Source organism: Stegodyphus dumicola, chromosome 3 (genome assembly GCF_044657685.1).
Source record: "Stegodyphus dumicola isolate Sdum_Otavi_A_Nest chromosome 3, ASM4465768v1".
NCBI lineage: Eukaryota > Metazoa > Arthropoda > Arachnida > Araneae > Eresidae > Stegodyphus > Stegodyphus dumicola.
Window position 1 is genome coordinate 112,184,750 of NC_140770.1, and position 22,240 is coordinate 112,206,989.

The following is a 22,240-nucleotide window of genomic DNA, read 5'->3' on the forward strand; positions in this document are numbered from 1 at the left end:
CTTATGCGTTAAAGTGTATTAAAAAGCTTATTTACGACACATATGAGCACATTCTGTTGCATCAGCTATGTGATAAGTTGGTGTTACAACTGGCATTTCAACTATGAATTAAACTATTGACATTTCATCATCTGTACAAGAGCAATGAAGTGCACTGTTTTTCGATATATCCTGACTGTACTGTATTTTAATTATATCATTAAGTCGTGCATGTGAGACAAATGCATTAAATTGTTATTACAATAGTGTGAAAACAAGAAAATTAAAGTCAATGTCTTTGAAAAAACTGTTACTTTTTGGAAAAAATAAATACTTTAGACATTCATATTCATCATGTTATTCTCAATATATTTACAATGTCAAGCTAATAATACCTAAGTATTATTTGTGATAATTTATCATTTTAAAAGAGGTATATTATATGTCAAGGACAAGGTTGACAAAGAAAGTATAAGAATTCTTTCTGTAACTAAACATGATTCACTACTCAGTACTAAAATAAAGAGGTTTATCAATCCATGAATAACGTGTTTTTATGTACATCATCTTACTGGATGGTTGCTGCCAATGAATTGACTGTCTGTGTAACAGCTGGAGAACAAGGTGCTCAGAATTATCATTGATGCTCTGTGTTTTGTCTTAAAAAACATACATCAACCTGGATTTTAAAATGAAATTAATAGACATGAAGCTTAAATAGAAGTATCTAATTTTAAAATAACTGTAAGAGCCATAGCCGCAGTTTTTGTGATTTTATCATTGAGGAGCCTTTCAATGGCTAAGGATTATATAACATAACAGTATAGTAGTAGACTACAGTTAGTAAATTTGCAACATTTTTATTGCTAGTTCATAGTTGAGATATTAGTAAAGACCATTTCAGGTTGAATGTTAGCTATAACATTCTACCTAAACTGCCTACAATACTTCGATCTTTCATGTATTTTCACTTACTGTCTCCAGAGGCAGTATTTTTTGTTTTTACATCCAGAGCTCTTTGATAGTGTTTTTTCTACACATGACAGTTCAACACAAATCGAAAAGGGGGACACTTCTACATAAAAGAAACATTCAATTGTTGGATGGATAATAGTACTTTGTACAGTTTGGTGGCATTTATGTAAAAATTATGTGTTGGTTATTTTTCAATAACTTGCAACAGTGATTTTGATTATAAATTTGTTTTAGGAAATTCTAAGCTACTGGATAACAAAAATATAGATTTTAGCAAAATGTTCATGTTATGCGTAAAGAATGAAAAATACCTTAAGATACATTTAAAATGTCAAAATTTCGGAAAAATATAACACTCTTTAAACCTCAGTTTCCTTACATCTAAATAGTATTAAGTGTGAAAATTTGTATAATTTATATATTTTTAATTACTTGTATAATGTATGCATTTGTGAATTCAGATCAATTAGTTGTTTTAACTGTTTTAAAAAATGAAGCAATATTATGCAGAGTAAGGAAATCAAGATTGTGATCCGATGACAATGAGATTAATGTTTAAATGTGAAATGGAAAGTTGTTATTTATTATATTATCAGAGAATTATTAAACTGGGCATAATCGCCAAGGAAGGTATTGAATGCTACGCGAAAATATGTTTACTAAAAAATTTGAATTTCATAATGAATGTATCCAAACACATGTTTTGAGTCAAAAGTTTGAAACTTGATGATGGCTGAATGTAAATATAAAATTATGGATGTTTAAATACTTTGTAATTAGGCACATAGGTCAGGTTAATCTTTTTAAATAAGGTAAGGAATGCAAGAGCTATATGCCTAAAGGAAAATATGCCTTCATGGAGGAATTTCAAGGCAAAACTGACGTTTGAGTGCATATTAAAAAATAATACATCTAATTTTCATTCAATTTATACATATTTCATATGTAAAAAATTCTGATATATGCTACATTACTGTTAATTACTTTACTTGAAAAATATAGTAAATACACAGAAATTTAAGATTTGCACATTTCGAAAAATATTAAATATATGAGTATACATTATCCTTGTAAAAAGCATAAAATACATAAATATTTATTAAATTATTATAAATGTATTTGGAAATGAAGGATTTATTCTTTCATAAACTCCTGTTAACATTATTGTGAAGAAATCTAGTTATTAAATATATCTGAATTTATAATGATTATAAACATTATTTAAATATATAATAACCTTAACATTTAATTGTAAACATAAATTGAAATTTTTAGCAGGAATTTTTTATTTGCTATTTCAGCAAGAATTATTCATACTGGAAAGCAATCTGTTAAAAAGTGCTGTAAAGCACAGTCTACAAGATGTGTACTTAATTTTATCTATCAAATGCCTGGCTATTGACCATTAAAGTGCAGAGCACATGTCCAGATGAGCAGTGTCCATGACTTGTCCAGAAACACACAAAGTACATAAAAGTGAGGTAGACAGATGTGTACTTAAGGAATTAGTAAAAAATAAATTTTAGAATATGCATTGTTGAAATTAAGGATATAAAAAAAATATAATACAGTTAAAAGTCTTTAATCCGGACTCGTCGGAACTTCAGTGATTCCGGATTAGGGGTTTTTCCAGATTATAGATCATAAATTTAAATCTGGTAAGATGGCATGCAGAAATTATACAATTAAAAATATGAAACCATAATTTCTGTGTTGACGCATGCGCAGAAAGTTTGTAGCTTTGAGGTCCGGATTATAGATCCTTCCGGATTATGGACGTCCAGATTAAAGACTTTTGACTGTAAGTATCAAAAGAATTCTTTCCTTACATTTTGTAATAAATCAGTTACAAGTTTTTAACAATATTAAAAATAAACTTTTTTAATCCATTTCAAAAATACTCATAGAAAGTTAAGTACATGGAAATCAGTAGCAATATTTAACGTATTTTACTATGGAAATAACAACTGCTCTAATTTGAAATTAACCGAATTGAGCATTAATTATAAAGTAACTCTGATTTTTAAAGGATGCCTCAGAAGCTAAAAAATCATTCTGCATTTGAGAAGGTATTTCAGGAAGAAGCTCTGTAAATAGGAAAGAAATAATGCATAATTTTGATTTTAGTATTATAATAAACTTTGATCTTAATTTTTGTAATCATTAACCAAATAAAATCAAATTAACTTAAAATTTCTTTGTAATGTAATTAACAAGAACTTGTGAAAAAATTTCATTGAAATTAAACTTTTCTGGGAAAGTATAGCATTTAATTCCGCTCAGAATAAAACATTGTTTTAAAATATTTTCTTTTTACATACTTATGACTTTGAAGTATTATGGAAAAAGAAAATATATATATTTATATGTATATTTACGATGTAATTACAAAATGTTTACCACCGATTATGTTAAAACCTATTGATCTTAATGGATAGTCACTGAATAGTTTGGTTTCCACGAGAGGTGCACTACTGCTTCAGGGCAGTACACGAGGAAAACCAGTTAAGACCTCTCCTCTTATTTCTACTTCCATTATTTAAATTGAGGATTTTGGATCTTTAGAGAGTGTTTCTGGCATCTGTGTTGGATGGTCAGATTCTTCCAGCTCTAGTATAATTAAAAGTATCAGCTTTGTGTTCTCATGCCACCGATACTTTAATCTGATGTGCCAGTAAATTAGTGGCTAGCTTAATAATTAACTATGTAGTCTTAGACTACTGATCAACATTTTTCATTTATTTGATTGTTCGCATTTATTTGCATCGCCACTAGCCGTGGTTATGCTCTAAGTTCAGGCCATGCTCTGTTTTGTTAAAAGTTCAGTTTAAATAAAAAGGTTGTTTTAAAATCTTTCATAAAGCTTTTGTCATAATATCCTAAGTGATAATTATATTAGGGTTATAAGACTAAAATTCCATTATTAGACCAAGAATAACCTTATAACTTAATGGAAGTTTAAGATATTCATAATGACTAAATGTGTAAGTTTATTAAAAAGTTAATAGAGACAGAGCTTAAATTGCACCGGAGCCTGGCTCCGGTACTTCTTAGTTTTTGGAATAAATCATAAATATAGCTGGAGGCCTAAATAAAAAGGCTCCGGCACTTCTTTTATGCAACTGAACAAAAATTTGATCTCAAAAATTTTATTTTTTGCAGTAAAACTGTATTACAAATCGCTTATTAAATTTTAATTTATCTCTTTACATTTTACTTAATTTTAATTACTTTAATAATTTAGCTTTTTTAATAATAATTTATTTAATTAAATAACAATCATTAATTAAAAATAATTGATAATTATTAATATTAATTAAACAATAATGAATTAATTTGGTATTAATTAACTATTTAATTTTTAAATTATTAATGATTGTAACAGTCATTTTATTTATTTATTTACTTTTCTTCCCCTTTGCTGACAGTTTAGCATAGGGTTCTGGCACTTCTAAGTTTAGAAATTAAGTCCTGAATAAGGATATTTATTAATTATAGGAACTTGATAAGTAACCTTCACCAGCAATTTAATAGCCAGTTGATTGTGTTGTTGCCAAAGTAATTTTGTCATGATTTGAATATGGTTATCTTCCACTGTCGGGGCCGTTCCTAGCGCGGTGCAGCTGTAAAATTATGCAACAGCTGAACACTCGCGATACCACGACTAAATATTTTTAATTCAATGTACTTGTCACATGTAAATACTTTTTATACAATTTGTCACATATAAGTACTTAGTGAGTATGAAATAAAAATTCAACTAATCATTAAGAATTTTTTTTTTTTAAATTCTTAGGAAATATTCTTAGGAAAGTACACAGGCAGCCAATGGCCTAGGGACGGCCCTGTCCACTGGTGTAAATCTGTGGTGTTAGTCCAGCTGACAAGTATTTCATATTTCTGGTGTATAACTCTCAAGCTACGTTCTGCAGTAGAATTGCTTAAAAGTAAGAATGAAACAGGGATAACACATATGTCATTCATTTGCTGCACAAACTCAAGATATTTGAAGTTAAAGCTCAGTTATATTCACTGCATTGCAACATGTCGAGAGAAAGGCAATTTTTATCTTTACCGTCCTACACCAGGGATGGCCAACACATGGCTTTTACTTTTTATGCAGCAACTACAGAAAAGTATATCATTTTTAATAAAATTCCCAGCAAGTCTGTAAATTACTTCCAGAGAACAGGCTCTAAACAATAATGATATTGCGAATATGAGCTCTAAACAATCATGCATACTGCTTTATTTCAAGCCTTTCACATTAACTATTACAGACTTTGGTTTAATATTGAAGCAAATAGACATAGAAGATATGCAAATTCTAGTGATCTGTTTGCTCTAATGCGTACCAATGATGGTGATATGTTACTTAGGGTTATCATGTTTTAGGTTTGAAAATGCTAGACTGTAGGAATCTGCAGAAACGGGAAAATGAACACTTGCCGCTCCTCCAGAATTGAGTAAAAAATATATTTTTGCATCAATATAATATTGTATATTTCATAATCTGCTATAAAATCTTCAAAATGTGTGCGTGTGATTATGGCAAAGTCTCGAGGGCTATCTGCCTAAGAGGAGGGATGCCTTCGTGAAGGACTTTCTATGGAAAACTGGCTCCTATACACGTTACACATGGGGAAAACCACGAAAACGCCCATGCAGCCAGCCCGTTCACGGGATTCGAACTTCAGACCGAACTACTAGTGTTCAGCGACTTTATCGCTCGCTCGGCCGCTGGTGGGCCCAAAAATCTTCAAATTAAGTAGTTAAATAACAATGTGTTGATTTGATTGTTGGAACTGGAATATGGCAAAGATCATGTGGGGGAAGAAATACCTTCATGGAAGACTTTTTAATCAAAACTAGTTTGTTGGTTTGGTTTATTTTATTATGGCAAAGCACTTGACGGCCATCTGCCTAAGGGGAGGGATGCCTTTGTGGAGGACATTCTAAGGGAAACTGGCTCGTATACACATTACACATGGGGAAAAACATGGAAATGCCCATGCAGACAGCCCGTTTGAGGGACTTGAACCTCGGACCAAACTACCAGAGTTCAGTGACAAACTACCAGCGTCCGTTCGGCCGCTGGTGAGCCAAAACTAGCTTGTATTCATATTCATAAATACTTCGGGTGTTAACTGACATACTTTATCTTTCAGATGTGCAAAGAAAACAGACAAAACTTCCTGCTCAGTTCTGTTTGTAATAATAAATGCACAGGGAAAGCCGTGAAGCAAAGCATCAAGTAAAAGCAGTGTGATTAATTCAATTCTGTAACCGTTCAACCTATGTGTACCATTTATACATATATAGTCTGATCCCAACTTCTGAAGAAAGTGCCTCTGGGAGTCATTCATTTTCATTAATGTGAAATCATCATTTTAAAATTCAGGATAACTTTTTAAAATATATTTTAAGGCTTATAAAATAAAATAGAGTTGTTATCCTCACTAGTAATTTCATTAACATTTATACAATCATTTTTATGCCTTACAGCATTTGATTGTGGATTATAAGAATTTTCGGTACACTTCTGTTACTGGGACCAGATTCAGAAATGTATACATTCATATGTACACATATATATATGCATACATGAACACATCCATCCAGCCATACATGCATACATTTCTGATTCTGGTTCTGATAACGGAAGAGTACCGAATTTTCAATATTCCATAAATCATTCTTTGTCAAAAGATGCAGTATCATATACAGAATCTTGAATTTTATCTAAAATTTCATCAAAAGATACTTTTCCAGCAATTTAAGTTACATAAATTAACATTAGAATGGTATAACTGCCATTCTAATTTTGTAAGAGACAGATGCCCTATACCCTTTCTATGACTTACAATGGGTTTTTTTATATAAGCAGTACATTTTCCATTATTAAACTGGCTTACTGAGCAATAAGCATTAATTTTGTTACTCCCTTGTATTTTTAAATGTCCCATGCCTTGCACTTTAGATATAAAATAATGTCCTGAATGATGGCATACAAAATAAATATCTTTTACATGTAATGGGTCATGTTTCTTTGTAAATTAAAAAAATTTAGATTATGTTTCCATTTCAAAATTCTCCTTTCACAACATGAAATCATTAAACACAGAGAAATCTCTCTTCTTTTTCAATGACTATTTCATGTTCCATTTGCAAATGTAATGAAAAGTTTTCCTTTGGAAAACCTTCATTACATAATGTGCATTTATATAATTTTTTAACGATGAACACTCAAGGGCAGTAAATGCACTATCTGATTGTGAAAATAATAAATTTTTATTATTGTTGAACTGACGACTATATAAACTGCATTTAAATTGGAAAACTTTATTTTTACTTGCTTTGAGTAATGTTGTTTGTTGTGATATATGCAATTTCATGCAGTGACATTTTAGATTGCTGTTACTTGAGAAACATTTTTTTGGAATCAGGGCAGCTAAAACTTTTTTGAAGTTATACTGGATTTTGAAGCAAAAGTATATGAAATCGAATTACCATTGACGACTTTATAAAATGCATGATCTGAATTGGAATTAAATATTTCAGCAGTAGAAATATGCTTTTTATTGGAATGAATGTTCTTCAAATGATGCTATAAATTGCTGGCATTTAAAATACACTTTTTGCAAATAGAACAGTTGTAAGATTTTGAAATTACAGTTTTCTGAAAGATGTTACCAATCGTAATCAAAGCGGAAATGTGAATTTCAGATCTATTGTCTTGAATGATCATTGATATCACCACCCAGCTCATTTAAATTGGTGCTATATATTCTAATATTCTGAAGCAGAATCCTCACAATATTCCTAAGTATTTGGCAGTGAGAAGGGTCTTTTATTGAGAGATTCTTCAGTTCATTATAAATATGTGAAAGCAAAATTCACATACTAACGAAGCATAAAACGCACGAAGTCAAATGCAAAATGTAAACAGACACATTTTTGACGTATCTGTTAACGTCACATGATGCGCAAACTGAGATGCGCGTAAGACGGGAGGATCAGATTCATGATCTCAAAAGTTGCCTTCTCTCCGTAGACACTTGTCATTTTGGTTGAGTGCCCTGTGTGTATCGCTTCAAAAGGAATCACCTGCCAAAGCAAGTATTTTTTCAATTAAATTTTTATCTCTTTGCATCTATTGATATATTTGCATATTTGAATTACTAATTTTTATTTATATTAAAATTTTTATTTCTGTAACTTAGGAATATTTGTAATTTCTTCATATTTCAGAAGTTATTAATATTTATTTCTGCATTTTTTCCCTGTACTACTAAGCCTTTATTCCTGTATGTTATCAGTGTTTTAGTTTGATATATTGTTAGCTTAAATTTAACATCTCTTTTAATTTAAAAATAATACATTTAATTTAATATTTGATTTGATTTATTTAATTTCATTTTGTTAGGTTCTATTTTTTCTTTGCTATGGCTACTTCATCATTAATGCAGAAATTGAAATACTTCAACATGATGACAGGAATGTCATTGATTAATGATGAAGAAAAGGCAGTTATTTTAGCAACAGAAGCTGGCTTGCTTCCGAAAAAAGAGGAGGCCCCACCTTGCCCAAAATGTGGTCATAAGATGAATGCCAATTCCAGGAAAGAAGCAAAACTTGGCTGGAGATGGATTTGCAGCAACAGGAATAGAGGCAAGTGTCCAGGAATGGTTAACCCGTTGCAGGCACATTTTTTGAGGGGACCAAAGTTCCAGTCAGGGAGTGCATGGTCTTCATATTCCTCTTTGTACTGGAGATGAATTTCACATTTATAAAGATGAATTTTATGTCATGGAGGAAAGAGCAGAAGTTGCCAGAAATACGCGACGAAACAATATGCGACTTTATGTCCTATTGTAGAGAAATCTGTGAGGTATTTGCCTCTCATCACAGTACACAACTTGGTGGAGCAGGTAAAGGATTCTTAATTTTTTTCTGTATTTATTTTGTCTCACAAATTAACTGAGCCATGTATTTAATTCAACTTTTAATGAGATATGCATTACCTTATATTTTAAGTCCCTTACCAGTCGAGTGATAAAATGACTGAATACTCTTAGTTTAACCGTAATGAAGATCCTAGCAAACCGGCTGGCTTCGCTCCCAAGAGTATTCACAGTTTTCACCATGTGTAACATGAATACAAGTAAGTTCCCCTAAAAAGTACTCCATGAAGGCACCTCTCCTTTTAGGCAAATAGCCCTTTATTGCATTCCTATAATGTAAATAATAATTAGTTATATTTCAGGGTACTTATGTATTAGCCAATACTTACAGATGCACTGCTAACAATACACTGCAGTGATGCTTTCTTTATAATACTGCAGATGATCCGAAATAATAGTTCCAGAAAGATGCCAATTGTTAAAATATAATAAACATTTTTATTTAATTTTCAGTTTGCTGAAGAACGGCAAATATTCCAGTTGCAATGCTTCAAATTGCAGATGATAGAAATCATATAATGGAAATGTTATCGACTGTTCAAGATGTAATTGAGCTGGGAATTGGTTGGTGGAAAGTTGCTTGCCTAGTTATGCAGGAAAATTCGTGTGGACGAAAGCTGCAGGTTAAGTTACGTTAGGACATTTTAACATATTAAAGTCAAAAGGGCTATCTGTGTAAAAGGAGGAATGCCATTGTGAAGGACGTTTTGAGGGAAACTGGCTTATAATCAATTTACACATGGTGAAGATTATGAAAATAGTTTGCTCGCCTGGTAGACGCCATTTTATTGCAAAATTGTGATAATATGTTTCATTTACCTTTTATTTGCCTTGCAGGTAAAACCATTTTAGTTGATGAGACATTTCTTACCAAGCGTAAGTATAACAGAGGGCGGGTTACCAAAAACATGACAATAACTGTTTTAGGAATATATTGTCGAGAAGACAAAGAAGGGCTGTTTTTTAGAGTTAATGGGAAAAGCAAGCGAGATATATGGCCATATATAAAGCGTCATGTTCATCCAGAAACTTCAGTCACTTGTACTGATTCAGCTAAACAGTATAAAAATGTAGAAAGCATGTTCTCTGGAGCTGTTCACAAGACAACAAATCACAGCAGAGGTAATTAAATCACTTTGTTTTCATATCTGAATATATTAATAAGTTAACAATTTGTGAATAAATATTTTACAGGTCATGATTGGTTAATCGGTTACAGTCAGCTTGTTAAAAAAATATGTTTATGAAGAAATTTTCTAATGTTAAATAATTTCCTCAAGAATACACAAAAGCTTATTGACATATTTCCATTACAGGTGAATTTGTAGCTAAAAAGGATAAATTCAATACGATAAATCAGTTAGAAAATGAAAACAAAATTTTTAAAAGAACAATTGTTAATAGACGCAATGATCAAAGTCTGATACAGTATATGGCCCTTCATTATTACAAGCGTTTTCGTTTGAAGCAATTTCAATATCCGGGCGAAAAAATTTACCAGTTCCTACAAGATATTAAAACTGTATATCCTGGCTATGGAAAAAATGGTTTAGAGTTGAAATTTATAAATGAGCCAACAGTACAAAGTGAGGATATTGAAGATTTAATGCCACCAAAAAAAGCTGCCCGTCAAGATGATGAAATGCAGTTTATTGAAGATGGTGATGATATGTGGGGTAAGAATAAGCAATTTTTCATTTTAATTTATTTTAAGAACTTGATTCTTTTTCTAAAATGCATCATAAAAAGTAAACAATGAGATATAGCATTTTTATTATTATCTGCTTACATTTAGCAATAAATATGACAGCTTTAAAGGCTGATAAACCATGGCAAAAAAGACAGTTTGCATAAAACAATGCAATGTAAATGCAGAAGTCAGACAGCTTTTTAAAAGCAGATAATTACTAAAAATAGCATTTGGTATTAACAACAGCTGTTCAAAAGTACAAGTAGCAACTGCACGGTGATACATGCACCACAACTATGACGGATTTCTTTTAAGAGACATATATTGATTCTCTTGAAAAATGTATCAGCACAATTGGTGTTAATTCAAGAATACTTGATGTGGGCATCTTTTAAAGTCTATGCCATGGTTCTTCAGTGTTGTGATTTATATATTGCAGTTGACCATTTTTAATTTTAACAATTCTTGTAAATAACCATCAATAAGAAAATCTCATCCTCCATACTATTGTGTTCCTGTGATGACATTTGACAATGTATACTGAAAATTAAGTTTGCCATGTTCTGTCATCCCTTAAACTTGTGATATAAATTCTGTTACGCCCTGTATATATATATAGAAAGAGCTTTGCAAAAAAAGTAATAAGTGCATGTTTCTCAATTGCATTTCAGAGTATGGAAATTAAAAATCCTGCAGCCCTTTCATAAATAAATACAGTAGAATTACAGGTTCGAAAATGTAATTTATTTCCTAAGTATTTTTGGTAAGTACTAAATGTAAATATATACTAAAGAAGGCATTTACACATTTTTAGAACAATTTGGGGGCCATTTAATTATGTTTAAAATGTAAAGAGTATTTTTTTATATGTTCAATATGATAGCTTTTTTTACGGCAAGCCTGCCCAGAAAATGCCCATGATTTCTCCGAAAGAAGGGCTTTTCATAATATTTCCATGGGTATTGATTTTTATTCCTCGTCCATAACTTTCCAGATTCCATCTGTTGTGATGGCTTTGCACTTAGGAAGCTTAGCTCTTTATGAGATTAAAGGCACAACAGTCCACGTGTGATTTTTTTTAAAATTCTGATCAAAATTATTCTAAAAATATGTAAACACCCTATTTGTATATTATTTCTTTATTATGTATCTTATTTTTCTTGTAACAGTGATTTCATTTTTATAATATCTTGACTGTTATACTTAAAAAAACATTTTTTGCCTCCCTTGGTTTTTGAATTTTTCAGGTTCGGAGGATTATGGCTCTTGGCGACACCTCCGTAAAAAAAAAAAAACGCATCACGATTCCTACCTCCTGATGTAGGTTTGCACTTGATGTACAGACATAATTACTTTCAAAATTTTTAAATATTTAACGTATCATATTGCTTAATTTGTTATGCATGTCATGCTTCGTAATAACCAATTTCTTCATGATTATAATTCAACTTTCATTTCCTTAAAACTGAAATTAATACTTAAAAGTAACAATTGAAATATTTAGCATGCTTCTTTAAGAGTATTTTACAGTTTCTGTTTTTTTAAAGCAAGTGCAAACCTACTTCTAAGGTGATGTGGAAATGGAATCTATTTATCTCCACCTTTTTAATTATGGAATATTTTAAACAGATGCTGAAGCCAGTCAGTTTTTAAGAATGTTAAGTATGACTCTGAGTGTGTGACCTGATATGAGGAGGATAGTGCAAGACAGGGATTATAACTACTAGATTTGTGTTGCATGCAGTGTGAACATTTCATAAGTGTACAACAAAGTGATTTGGATTAATTATTTCAAAACACGAACCTCAGATGTTAATATTTCAAGAAACTGTTTTTTAGAAGAACTGCAAATATCAACAAGAATATAATAAAAGGATATACAATACGTTATGCACAACTGCAATGGGGTAAGTTAAAATTCTTGTACCTATTTTTGCATTCATTCATTCATATATTTTATTATAAATTTGTTGGTAATATAATATGAATGGATAATTTTATATAAGATATTTATTCTATATAAAATGCTAACATAAGTTTATTTTAATATAGAGAGTAAAAGTAAATCTATAATGAACGGTTTAGTTCATCAAAATAAAATGTCATCCGAGTTATCTGAGTATCTCCAAATAATATACTCATGTATATTTTATCTTTTAAAATTTTTAACGTTACTTACGTGATAAATATTCCATTTGCATAATCTTTACTGCATTTATATGAAGAACATGTTTTCAAACATATTTAACTATTATTATAGATAAGTGTAGAAATTAATGGTCAGAATTTAAAAAGAAAAGTATTAAGTAAGTTAATAATGTTGGAGTTATATATATCTTCATCTAAAATACTAAGGTGAAAACATGTATGTAGATTAACTTTAACATATCAACAACTAAATTAATTTTATGTACATTGTTTACCTTTTTAACGCAAACGCGTTATTGTATTTAGCCTCAGGCGATTTTCGCCTAGCACCGGTTTCTCCCCTATGTCCGGCTCAGGAGGGAAATTTTGGAAAGCGTCTTTTGACGTCATTTCCCTCTTGGCGTCAAAAAAATCCTTCCGAGGATTTGGCGATTTTCGCCGATTCAAGATGGCGGAAAAAATTGCGCCAAGTGCCGGTTATCTGAGTCTTCCCCAACAAACACAATATGTCAGTAAAAAACTGTATTCTCTCAGAAATTCACGTTTTTCAACACTAGTACATATATACACGGCCCCTATGCCCCCCCCCCCAAAAAAAGCTCAAACTCTTAATCCATCTGAAATTGCACCCAGTGTAAATACGGCTGCAATACTGTAGTTAAAGGAGGGTACCTTATCTGTACTACTGCAAAAGTATAACATACGGTCAATCAAAAACAGACAAAATGTCATTAAAATGTACTAAAATTCGAAATGAAATCACAATTTCTTTAAAAATTTACTAAGAAGCTAGAAAATTTAAAATAATCACATAACTATTTCAGTTTATTAATAATGCAAAGTAAAGCATTTAATTCAACTAAAATACATAAACGGCAGTTTGGAATATTATAAGCATGTTTCTTGGTTATAAAGGACAGATTATTATATTTGGAAGGAAATCCTTCATTAATTTTAGCCGATAACAAGCGGCAGCTATCAGGTTTGCTCGAGTATACAAACTTCCGGTACACTTTCAAACAGGCGTGATTTAAAAATTTCAGTTTCAACACGTCCACCAAATGAATAGTATATACGTTATGAAAATGTCATACAATTAGTACAAAACCTTACATAATGCAAAATATACCCACAAACATGTACATAACTATGAATGCCTAACTAACACACACGTAATTCAATTGTTATATATCCGTACCAAGATTGCGTAATAAAAATGCTTGAAAATAAATATATATACCTGCGCAAAATTTTCTCTTCTTGAGATAAATGATCCAACCGTTGTCTTTTTCTTGGTCGAGTTTGTGTGGGTTCAGATCCATCACTTTCTGGTTCGCTAGTAGTTATTAAAGATCTGTCTCGATCTACAAGCATCGATAAATAAGATGGGGATAGCAGATGTTGATCTACTGGATATGAATTAAACGTATTTTTCGAATGAAATTCAATTTTTGGTAATATACTACCCGACAGTGCTGTTAACTTTCTTAACTGTGGCATCTTGACATTAGTTTTTTAAAATATCGTTAAATTACAGGCGCCTTCGCAAACACACAACCTGCATCGACAACGATAAACACCAGAATGACAGAAATTGAGAACGCGTGGCGTTTTCTTATTGGCTGATGAAATATTGAGTTCCCGTTTCGTCAGTCTTTCGTCGCACTTAGCAACGTTCCTAGTTCCACGTCACCCTGCTTTGAAGCGTCAACATCTGGTTGCTGCAATATTCTGGAGGTTACATGATTTTTGAAGGTTTCTATGAACGATATAAAGAACTTTTTCCCTGAATAATGCAATGGAGCTTTGATTAATATAATGCTTCCGGGATGATCGTATTGTCCAGCTGAGAGTCTTTATTCTGTTCAAAACCAAGAATAATTATCATTTTGTTTTGAGATGGAAAAAAAAAAAAACATTTATGCAGATAAATGAAATCATATTAAAAACTGCAAACAAAAATAATAATAATAATAAAGAAAGAAACTGTTTTTTGGAACTTTTCCCTAATGCTGCCAAAATCTCAAATATAATAAGTGGATCAGTATCAAGACTTTTTTACTTTACGTAAATGGATCTTGGTCAACATGAGTTCTTGTCAGGTTTTCTCTTGAAATTTTGTAAGTGGAGCTACATACATATTTTACCATTTCAGTTAATAGCCTGAAACTGCTGTTGATTATAAATTAACTTATTCATTCTAAAAGAGCGTTATTCCGAAGGGGCCATTAGTCTTGAAATGAGATTTTTCGTCATCCACTATAAACAACGAATCGCTTCTCAAGTTGTTGCCACGAAATATTATCATCTTGTATTATTTTTAAAGAAATTAAATAATGAATTTTGCTGTTGATTTGAATTGATGAAAAAATTATGAGAAAACTACGGTTCCTAGGGCCATCTAATTTTAAATAACGTAATCCTCCACCCGAACGTGTGCACCTGGAAGTCAAATTTTGAATGTCGAATTATAAACTTCAAATTTTGTAAACCTTTAACGAATTTTTGATTAATAAACATTTTAAACTTCAGCGAGACTGTCGATCGGATATTCTGGTAGTGTGCTGTTTTTAAATATTTTTGGATTTTGCTGTTGATTTGAATTGTTTATCGGGTAAGTGTGAAGAACGTGATATTTAATCAATAAAATTCAAGCACAAAACGTTAATAATAAAAAGATAAAGAAAGGTTTTGCAAGCCATCTTACTAAGAAAACTGAATATCACATTAATAGAGAAAAGACTGAAAAAAATATAAAAGTGCATGTCAACATTTATCTGTAAAACTTTTTTTTTTTTTTCTTTTTTGTTCGTTTGTGTGTTCGCGTACGCGTGCGCGTTCCACTGGCAAGCTCTAAGCGAAACTGTAAAACATCGGAAATTCAAAACTTATCCTGCTGTGCTGCTTTTAAAATGTTCGTAATTTTGTTGTTGAATTGTATATGGCATAAGCGCGAAGAAAATGGTGCTTAATAATAAAGTTAAAAAGACAACAAGAAATGGTTTAGGAGTAAGGGGATATTAGTCTCGAAACAGTATTTTGCGTTGAATCACTATAAACGGAGTATCGCTTTTCAAATTGTTGCCACCAAATATTATCGCCCTGTATTATGTTTAAAGAAATTCAGTGATGAAGAATCTGCATGAATGTATGCATATTTCTCTCAGTGTGAAAAAACAACGGTACCTAGAGCAATCAGGTTTTAAACAATATAGTCCTCCATTTGAATATGGGCACCTAGAAGTCCGAATTTTGAATTTCGAATTTATTATTAGTCCAAAGGGACTTTGTCCCTGAAGAACTATTGTTTTCGTTTTGCGTTGGTTCGCTATATGTCCGCTTCCCTCTTCAAACTGTTGCCACCAAATGTTAGAATCCTGCATTACATTTGAAGAAATTAAATAAAGAAAAATCTGCGTAAATGTATGTATATTTCTCGCATTGTGATAAAACAACGGTACATAGAGCCATCGAATTTTGAATGACGTAATCCTACTGCGAATATGGGCATGTGGAAGCCCAAATTTGGAATTTGTTTTATTAGCGATTCCTTATTTTGTAAAACTTTAACGAATTTTTTATTAACAAACTCAGGGATTTCAAAGCGAGCAATGGCAACGCTGTACAGAAAAAACATTTTTATCTTCAACGCGCGAGACTCTGTATCGGAAATTCTAAAGGTGTGTACTCCAACTGCGCTGATGAAAATCCCCCCCTCGTCCTGCTATAGTCCAACTGCGCCGATCAAAATTTCTTTCCCCCGTTGCCTACAGGGTTACAATTTTATTTTTCGAAGCCAACTGTAGCCAAGAGGAAAATAAAAATAAAGAAATATATTTTATATAAATGAACAGTGGATTTGTTGCCCATCTAGGGAAACTATGCTTTGACAACAACAAAGATAACGCCTTCTTTTATTATTATTGCGAATTAAGTCATGCTTAATTTTTTCTGGAATTTATTCCAGGAACTAAGTGTTTAAAATTTACTTCGTAATTAATACAGATATTTTGAGTTTTTATGTATTTTTGCCTTGTCGTGAAGTAAGAACTGAATTAAATGATGAGAAACACTGAATTGTCTGTGAAAAATCGTTTCTTTTTTGTTTGTTTAATTTCTTTTATACATCACTTTAGATTTACTTTTGTTAATTGCTCTGTAACACAAAAGAAATTTTCAGAGGACTTTCGTAATACTCTTTCAGGCATTAAATTCATCTTTGTAACAACATGTGGGGCTACAAGGCATTCTTCATGAGCACAACTATTGGCTCTGACCTTTTTCACCCCTACAACCGGAAGTCAGTGTATATTACTTAAATAACTAAATTTTCAATCAGTTCCGAACGATTCTTTGACTATCTTGGTGAAAAATATATTTGCTTCTGAATATTTGCTGAGAAAAATATTTAAAAACAGGTTAGCATGATAAAGGATAAACTTAAAGAAAATGCTAAAGTATGAATAAAATAAATAAGTATAAAATATTAAATCATGAAAACGATTTCTAGAGTAAATTTCTTAGGGGTTGAAATTTAAAAAATACCGTAGAAATGAGAAGAGAATTTAGATATCTTTCATATCATAAGTTTATTAAGCATTATATACCCTACACGGAGCACGCATTCCTTGAAACTGAAATACGGACATAGCGGCACAGAAAAATATTTTTTGAAAAGAACTATGTAGTAATGCATAACTGAAAGAAATTAAATAAAAACTATCAAAGAAAATATATAAGAATTATTACATCAAATACTCTCTTGACCGCAAGTGATAGAATTTTGTTTTCTCGTTTAGCTTTCAGCAAAGCTTATAAAATTAAATAATCACTTTCATTCGAGTAAAATTATAAACAAATGTAAATTATTATACAAAAGGTATAAAGTTAAACACTAAAGTGTGAAAGGAAAATTCTGGAATAAAAATGTTAAGAAAATTAGATGAGAAATAATCCATAATTTATTGATATCCATATACTAAACTCTATGCTTTTGGAAAAAATTACACATAATTTGCACTGAGGTATCAATCACCGAAACCAAGTTAATTTCTTTCCTTACTTTTTCTTATCAGAGGGATTTGTAAAAAGATACGCTAAGGTGAAAAATTTTGCAATATTTTTAAAGAATAAATTTTAAAAGTATTTTTACTTCATGAACTGAAATTTTTACTATACATTTTTACACAGTAAATAAGTACAAAAAAAGAAAGAGCTAGGGGATCACTGGGACTAGAAACTCGGGTCGAACTACCAATGTTTAGTGACTTTTCCGCTTGATCATAAGACCTTTTGAAATTAGGCTGAACAATATATTAAAGAAAATAGAAGATACAGCACACGTAAGAACAAAAGTAGGCTGAATTAGAGATTTACATGTTTAATGAATAAGTTAAACTTACCTGTATGCCATTATGAAATATTAGGAAGTAGCATAAAATCATGAGTGAAGAAGGCAATAGCAATCTAAATCATTGTAATCTAAATGTATAACATTATCAGTATCTGCTATTAATTTCAATACTGCTGAAAAAATTATAAATGAATTATATTATATATCGTATGAACTCGTTGCATTATAAATTACAACAGTTAAAAATATTATTAGCGTGATTTAGCGACCATCTTTGTTAACAAATAATTTCAAGTAACTAATTTTACAAATAATTCAGCCTGAAACTAGATTAGAAAATAAGCTACATGCTGAAGACTAAGCTTTGTCAAGGTGTTAGAAACATCTTCTATTAACTAGAGTTATGAAGCAAGAATTTGTAAAAATTATCATTTAATTATAAATTGGCATAAATACAATACAAATTATATAAATTTTACATACATGAAAACTTGTGTACAGTGCAACAATATGTGAAAAAGGAATGGATTAAAAGGGAGACTGAAAATCCCAGGATATAAATATAAGGGAGTTTGATTTTTTTTTTTTTTTTTTTTTTTTTTTTTTTTGGTTAATTACAAAAATTCTGATGGCGCTCATAATTATCAATTTATTAATTAAATGTGTATTAGAAATTAAATGCATGCCAAAGTACATGAGGTGGAAAACAGAATAAATATTTAAACGTTTCTAGTATTAAAATATGGAACTTGTAACAAAGTTAAATAATCTTAAAATAACTTCAGTGATTAAAAATGGAAAGCTTAATACGGGAATATATTGCAATAATATTAGTGTGAATTTAGAACGACTTAAGAAGTCCAATTTTTAGATTTAATAAAGATAATTTTTATAATTAAATTAGAACTGTTTACCTAAAATGGTAAATTCGAAAGTTAAAACCATTCTGCTATCTAAGAAGATTTGTTAATATTTATCTAGACAAGAAACTTATTTAAGGTGAGCTACGAATCCGATATTTGATACGCTGATTATGTATCAGTTTTGTGTATGTCATTAATCTATCAATTTTACTATTCAAAACTAATATCAGTGACTAAAATCTACAATTTGGAAAGTTTTTAATTCTTACAGAGAATAAAAAAGATCTGGCTTATCATTCTTTTAAGCATCATAAAACTTTAAAATGAGTGTAAAAGAAATTTATTTTTTAGCACACGCCAGACTTTAAATTAATATTTGTTTTACATGCACAATTTTTACAATACTGATAAACGAAAATAAAGGTTTGCAGTCTCAATAGAATGTCCCATTAATGGCGATAAACGACTTTTTGTAGCACCCAATCTTCTTGGAAAGAAATGGAGGACAGGAAACGTCGCGCAGTTCGTGGATTAAAAAAGAGGGGGACGGGGATTTTCGATCAAATTTGGCGCAGTTCGCACCCTACCTTCTAAAGGTATGCTTAATTTAAAACCATTTTGCGATATTGCTTTTGAACTGAATTTTATGGTTTAAGTGCGAAGAACGTGATATTTAATAAATAAAGGTAACAGAAAATTGGACGTAATTTAAAATCCGAAACCTTTCAGATTCCTATTCCTTTCAGATTTTAATGAATTTTTGATTAACAGTCAGCGATTTCAAAACGGCCAACGGCAACATTGTATGGAATAAAACATTTATATCTCCACCACGCAAGACTGTCTAGGTTTGTTTTGAAATTGAACTCCTCACGGACTGGAGGAAACGGCGTTCGCCAAAGTCCTCATCTCCTTTCTTCTTGCTCAAAAGCAAGATTGCTAAAGATTGCTAAAGACTGTCTATCGGAAGTTCCAAATCTGTGTTGTTTTTAAATGTGTCTTGATTTGTTAATAATAAAAAACCAAAAAAAATTTTTTTCGTAATTTTTTTTTTTTTTTTTTTTTTTTTTTTTTTTTCGTAAAGCCATTTTAGTAAGAAAGCTGAACGTTGATACGATGAACTGAGAAAAGACTGGGAGAAAAAAAAGAAAAATGTATGCCAACACTTAACGCTGCACGTGAATTCTAAACATATACTGCTATGTTCTTTTTAAATTTTTTGTAATTTTGCTGTTGAATTGTATACGAAGAAAATGTTGCTAATAATAAAGCTAAAAAAAAAAAAAAAAAAAAAAACTAGCTGTGAGTGTAATAGCAGACAGGTAGATCGTGAGCTCACCGTGAGCGTACAAACTTCAAATCCTTTCAGGCGACCGTTACGAAAACTTTCAGTGTTTTTTGCCTTTAATGGCCTGTCATCGCTCATCCCTGGAAATTCAAGTATTGCTGTAATCTGTTGTTTTTTTAATAAAGTTTTATTTAATATTTTTTGCTAAAGTCGGAAGTTTATCACCGATTTTAAACCTATTTTCTGATAAATTCTGGAGTTCAAATTTTGTATACGTTCTTTGTCGCTTTGATTTATAATTTTTATTATGTTTAAAGGAATTCTGGTGCCTATCATCGTTTAATGAATTTACTATGTGCACTATCGGAAAGAGGAGGCAAACAAATCTTTTAAAGAAAATTTGTATCACATTTTTTAAATATTTCTGATTATTTGAAGACTTTTCGAAAACGTTCGATTTTTTTCGACTATATTACGTTCATTATATTAAAATTTCTCTCGTTCAAAACAAGAACGATAAAAAAAAATATAATGGGAGATTTTCTACATTTTTCTACAAGCTAATCCTCAGAGTAGCTTACAGAAGAGCGGTAAAATCCTAGTATAAGAAATCATTCCCTCTCATGACTGCAAAATATCTATACAATCAATAACTCAATAAAAAAGGAGTAACCCATTATTTTTACCGTTATGGTTAAAAAAATCAGTAACCTATCAAAATCTCGGAAAAACCACTGATACAGAATATAAATTTTATCACCTCCCGAATCTCTGCAAATCTCGTGAGTACCGGTACTAAAATTAAACCTACAGAGGCTGTTCGCACATTTTTTATACGATTTTGGTAAGCGGTAATAAAAAATCGTTTGCTGCAAAAGAAGTAATTGCAATTGTACTATGCTTTTATTAAATCAAAATTATCGTCTGTGGCTTGAAAGTTTTGTTTTTATTCTAAATGGCGAATTTAACAAAGCAGTGGTTCGAAGGCTTCATTTACGCTCTTTCCGAAGAGAAATATGCATCATACTCCGTTATCCAAAAACGATGTGAGAATTATGGTTTTGTGATATCTAAAGCGTCGTTAGGTAATATCATCAACAAGAAAGGAAAAAAAAAAACGTCAAATTGGAGACTCAAGTGGGACAAAAATTCCAAAAAGGTATCCAAGGAAAAAACGAACATCTTCGACTATTGCAAAGGTACGTTGTTTAATGTTAAAAGAAAATCCTCCTAGTCAAAAGACAGTTGCAAAATCATTAAAATGCTCGGTGTCCACTGTAAACAAAATGATAAACGTTGATTTAAATCTTAAGAAAGCGAAAAAACGCAATGTGCATCGTCTTCTTCCAAAGCATATCGCTCAACGCAGGACACGCTGCAGAATTCTATATGAGAAACACTTATCCAAAGAAAAATGGAAAACAATTGTCACAATAAATGAAGCATGGGTGTATTTAAATGATTGTAACAAAAAAAAAACAAAAAAAAACAAACAAAAAAAAAGAGCCATTTATTATTATAAAAAGGGAAGAAAAAATTTAAGTACATGGTTCAAAGAATCGAAAGAAAGTTTTTCTAAGGGATTCATGATTGTTGATGGTTTTTCTTATAATGGCAAGTTAAAAATAAAGAGAGTGCAAAAAAAATGTCAAGATTAACTCCAAATACTATCAGGAACATATTTTATCGCCAATTTTTCTGAATGAAATACCATCGCTTTACCCACATTGTCATCAATCTGTGAGACTCCGTCAGGACAAAGCTAGCAGTCACACATCAAAATCCACTGTAAATTTCCTAAAAGAAATGGAACAGAAAACCGGTATCAAGGCCATACCCTTACCTGATATCGCTACTGAATCTCCCGATTTGTCACTTATGGATTTTTGTGCTTTCGGACTTTTAAAAACTGCATTATCTAAACGTTGTCCTAAAACCCTAACAGGACTCTGGAAATCTGTTCGGGAGAAATGGGATAGA

At 31.0% G+C, this 22,240-nt stretch overlaps 1 protein-coding gene across 1 annotated transcript in view; it reads right to left on the reverse strand.

Annotated features, from left to right (window-relative positions):
- LOC118203137 (uncharacterized) overlaps window positions 1-14,352 on the reverse strand; it is a 50,147-nt gene extending 35,795 nt beyond the window's left edge. The window contains exon 1 of the mRNA XM_085813203.1: window positions 13,997-14,352. Coding sequence (XP_085669329.1) covers window positions 13,997-14,256 — 260 coding nt within the window. The 5' untranslated portion in view covers window positions 14,257-14,352. The remainder of the gene's footprint in view (window positions 1-13,996) is intronic.
- Window positions 14,353-22,240: the final 7,888 nt, after the last annotated feature.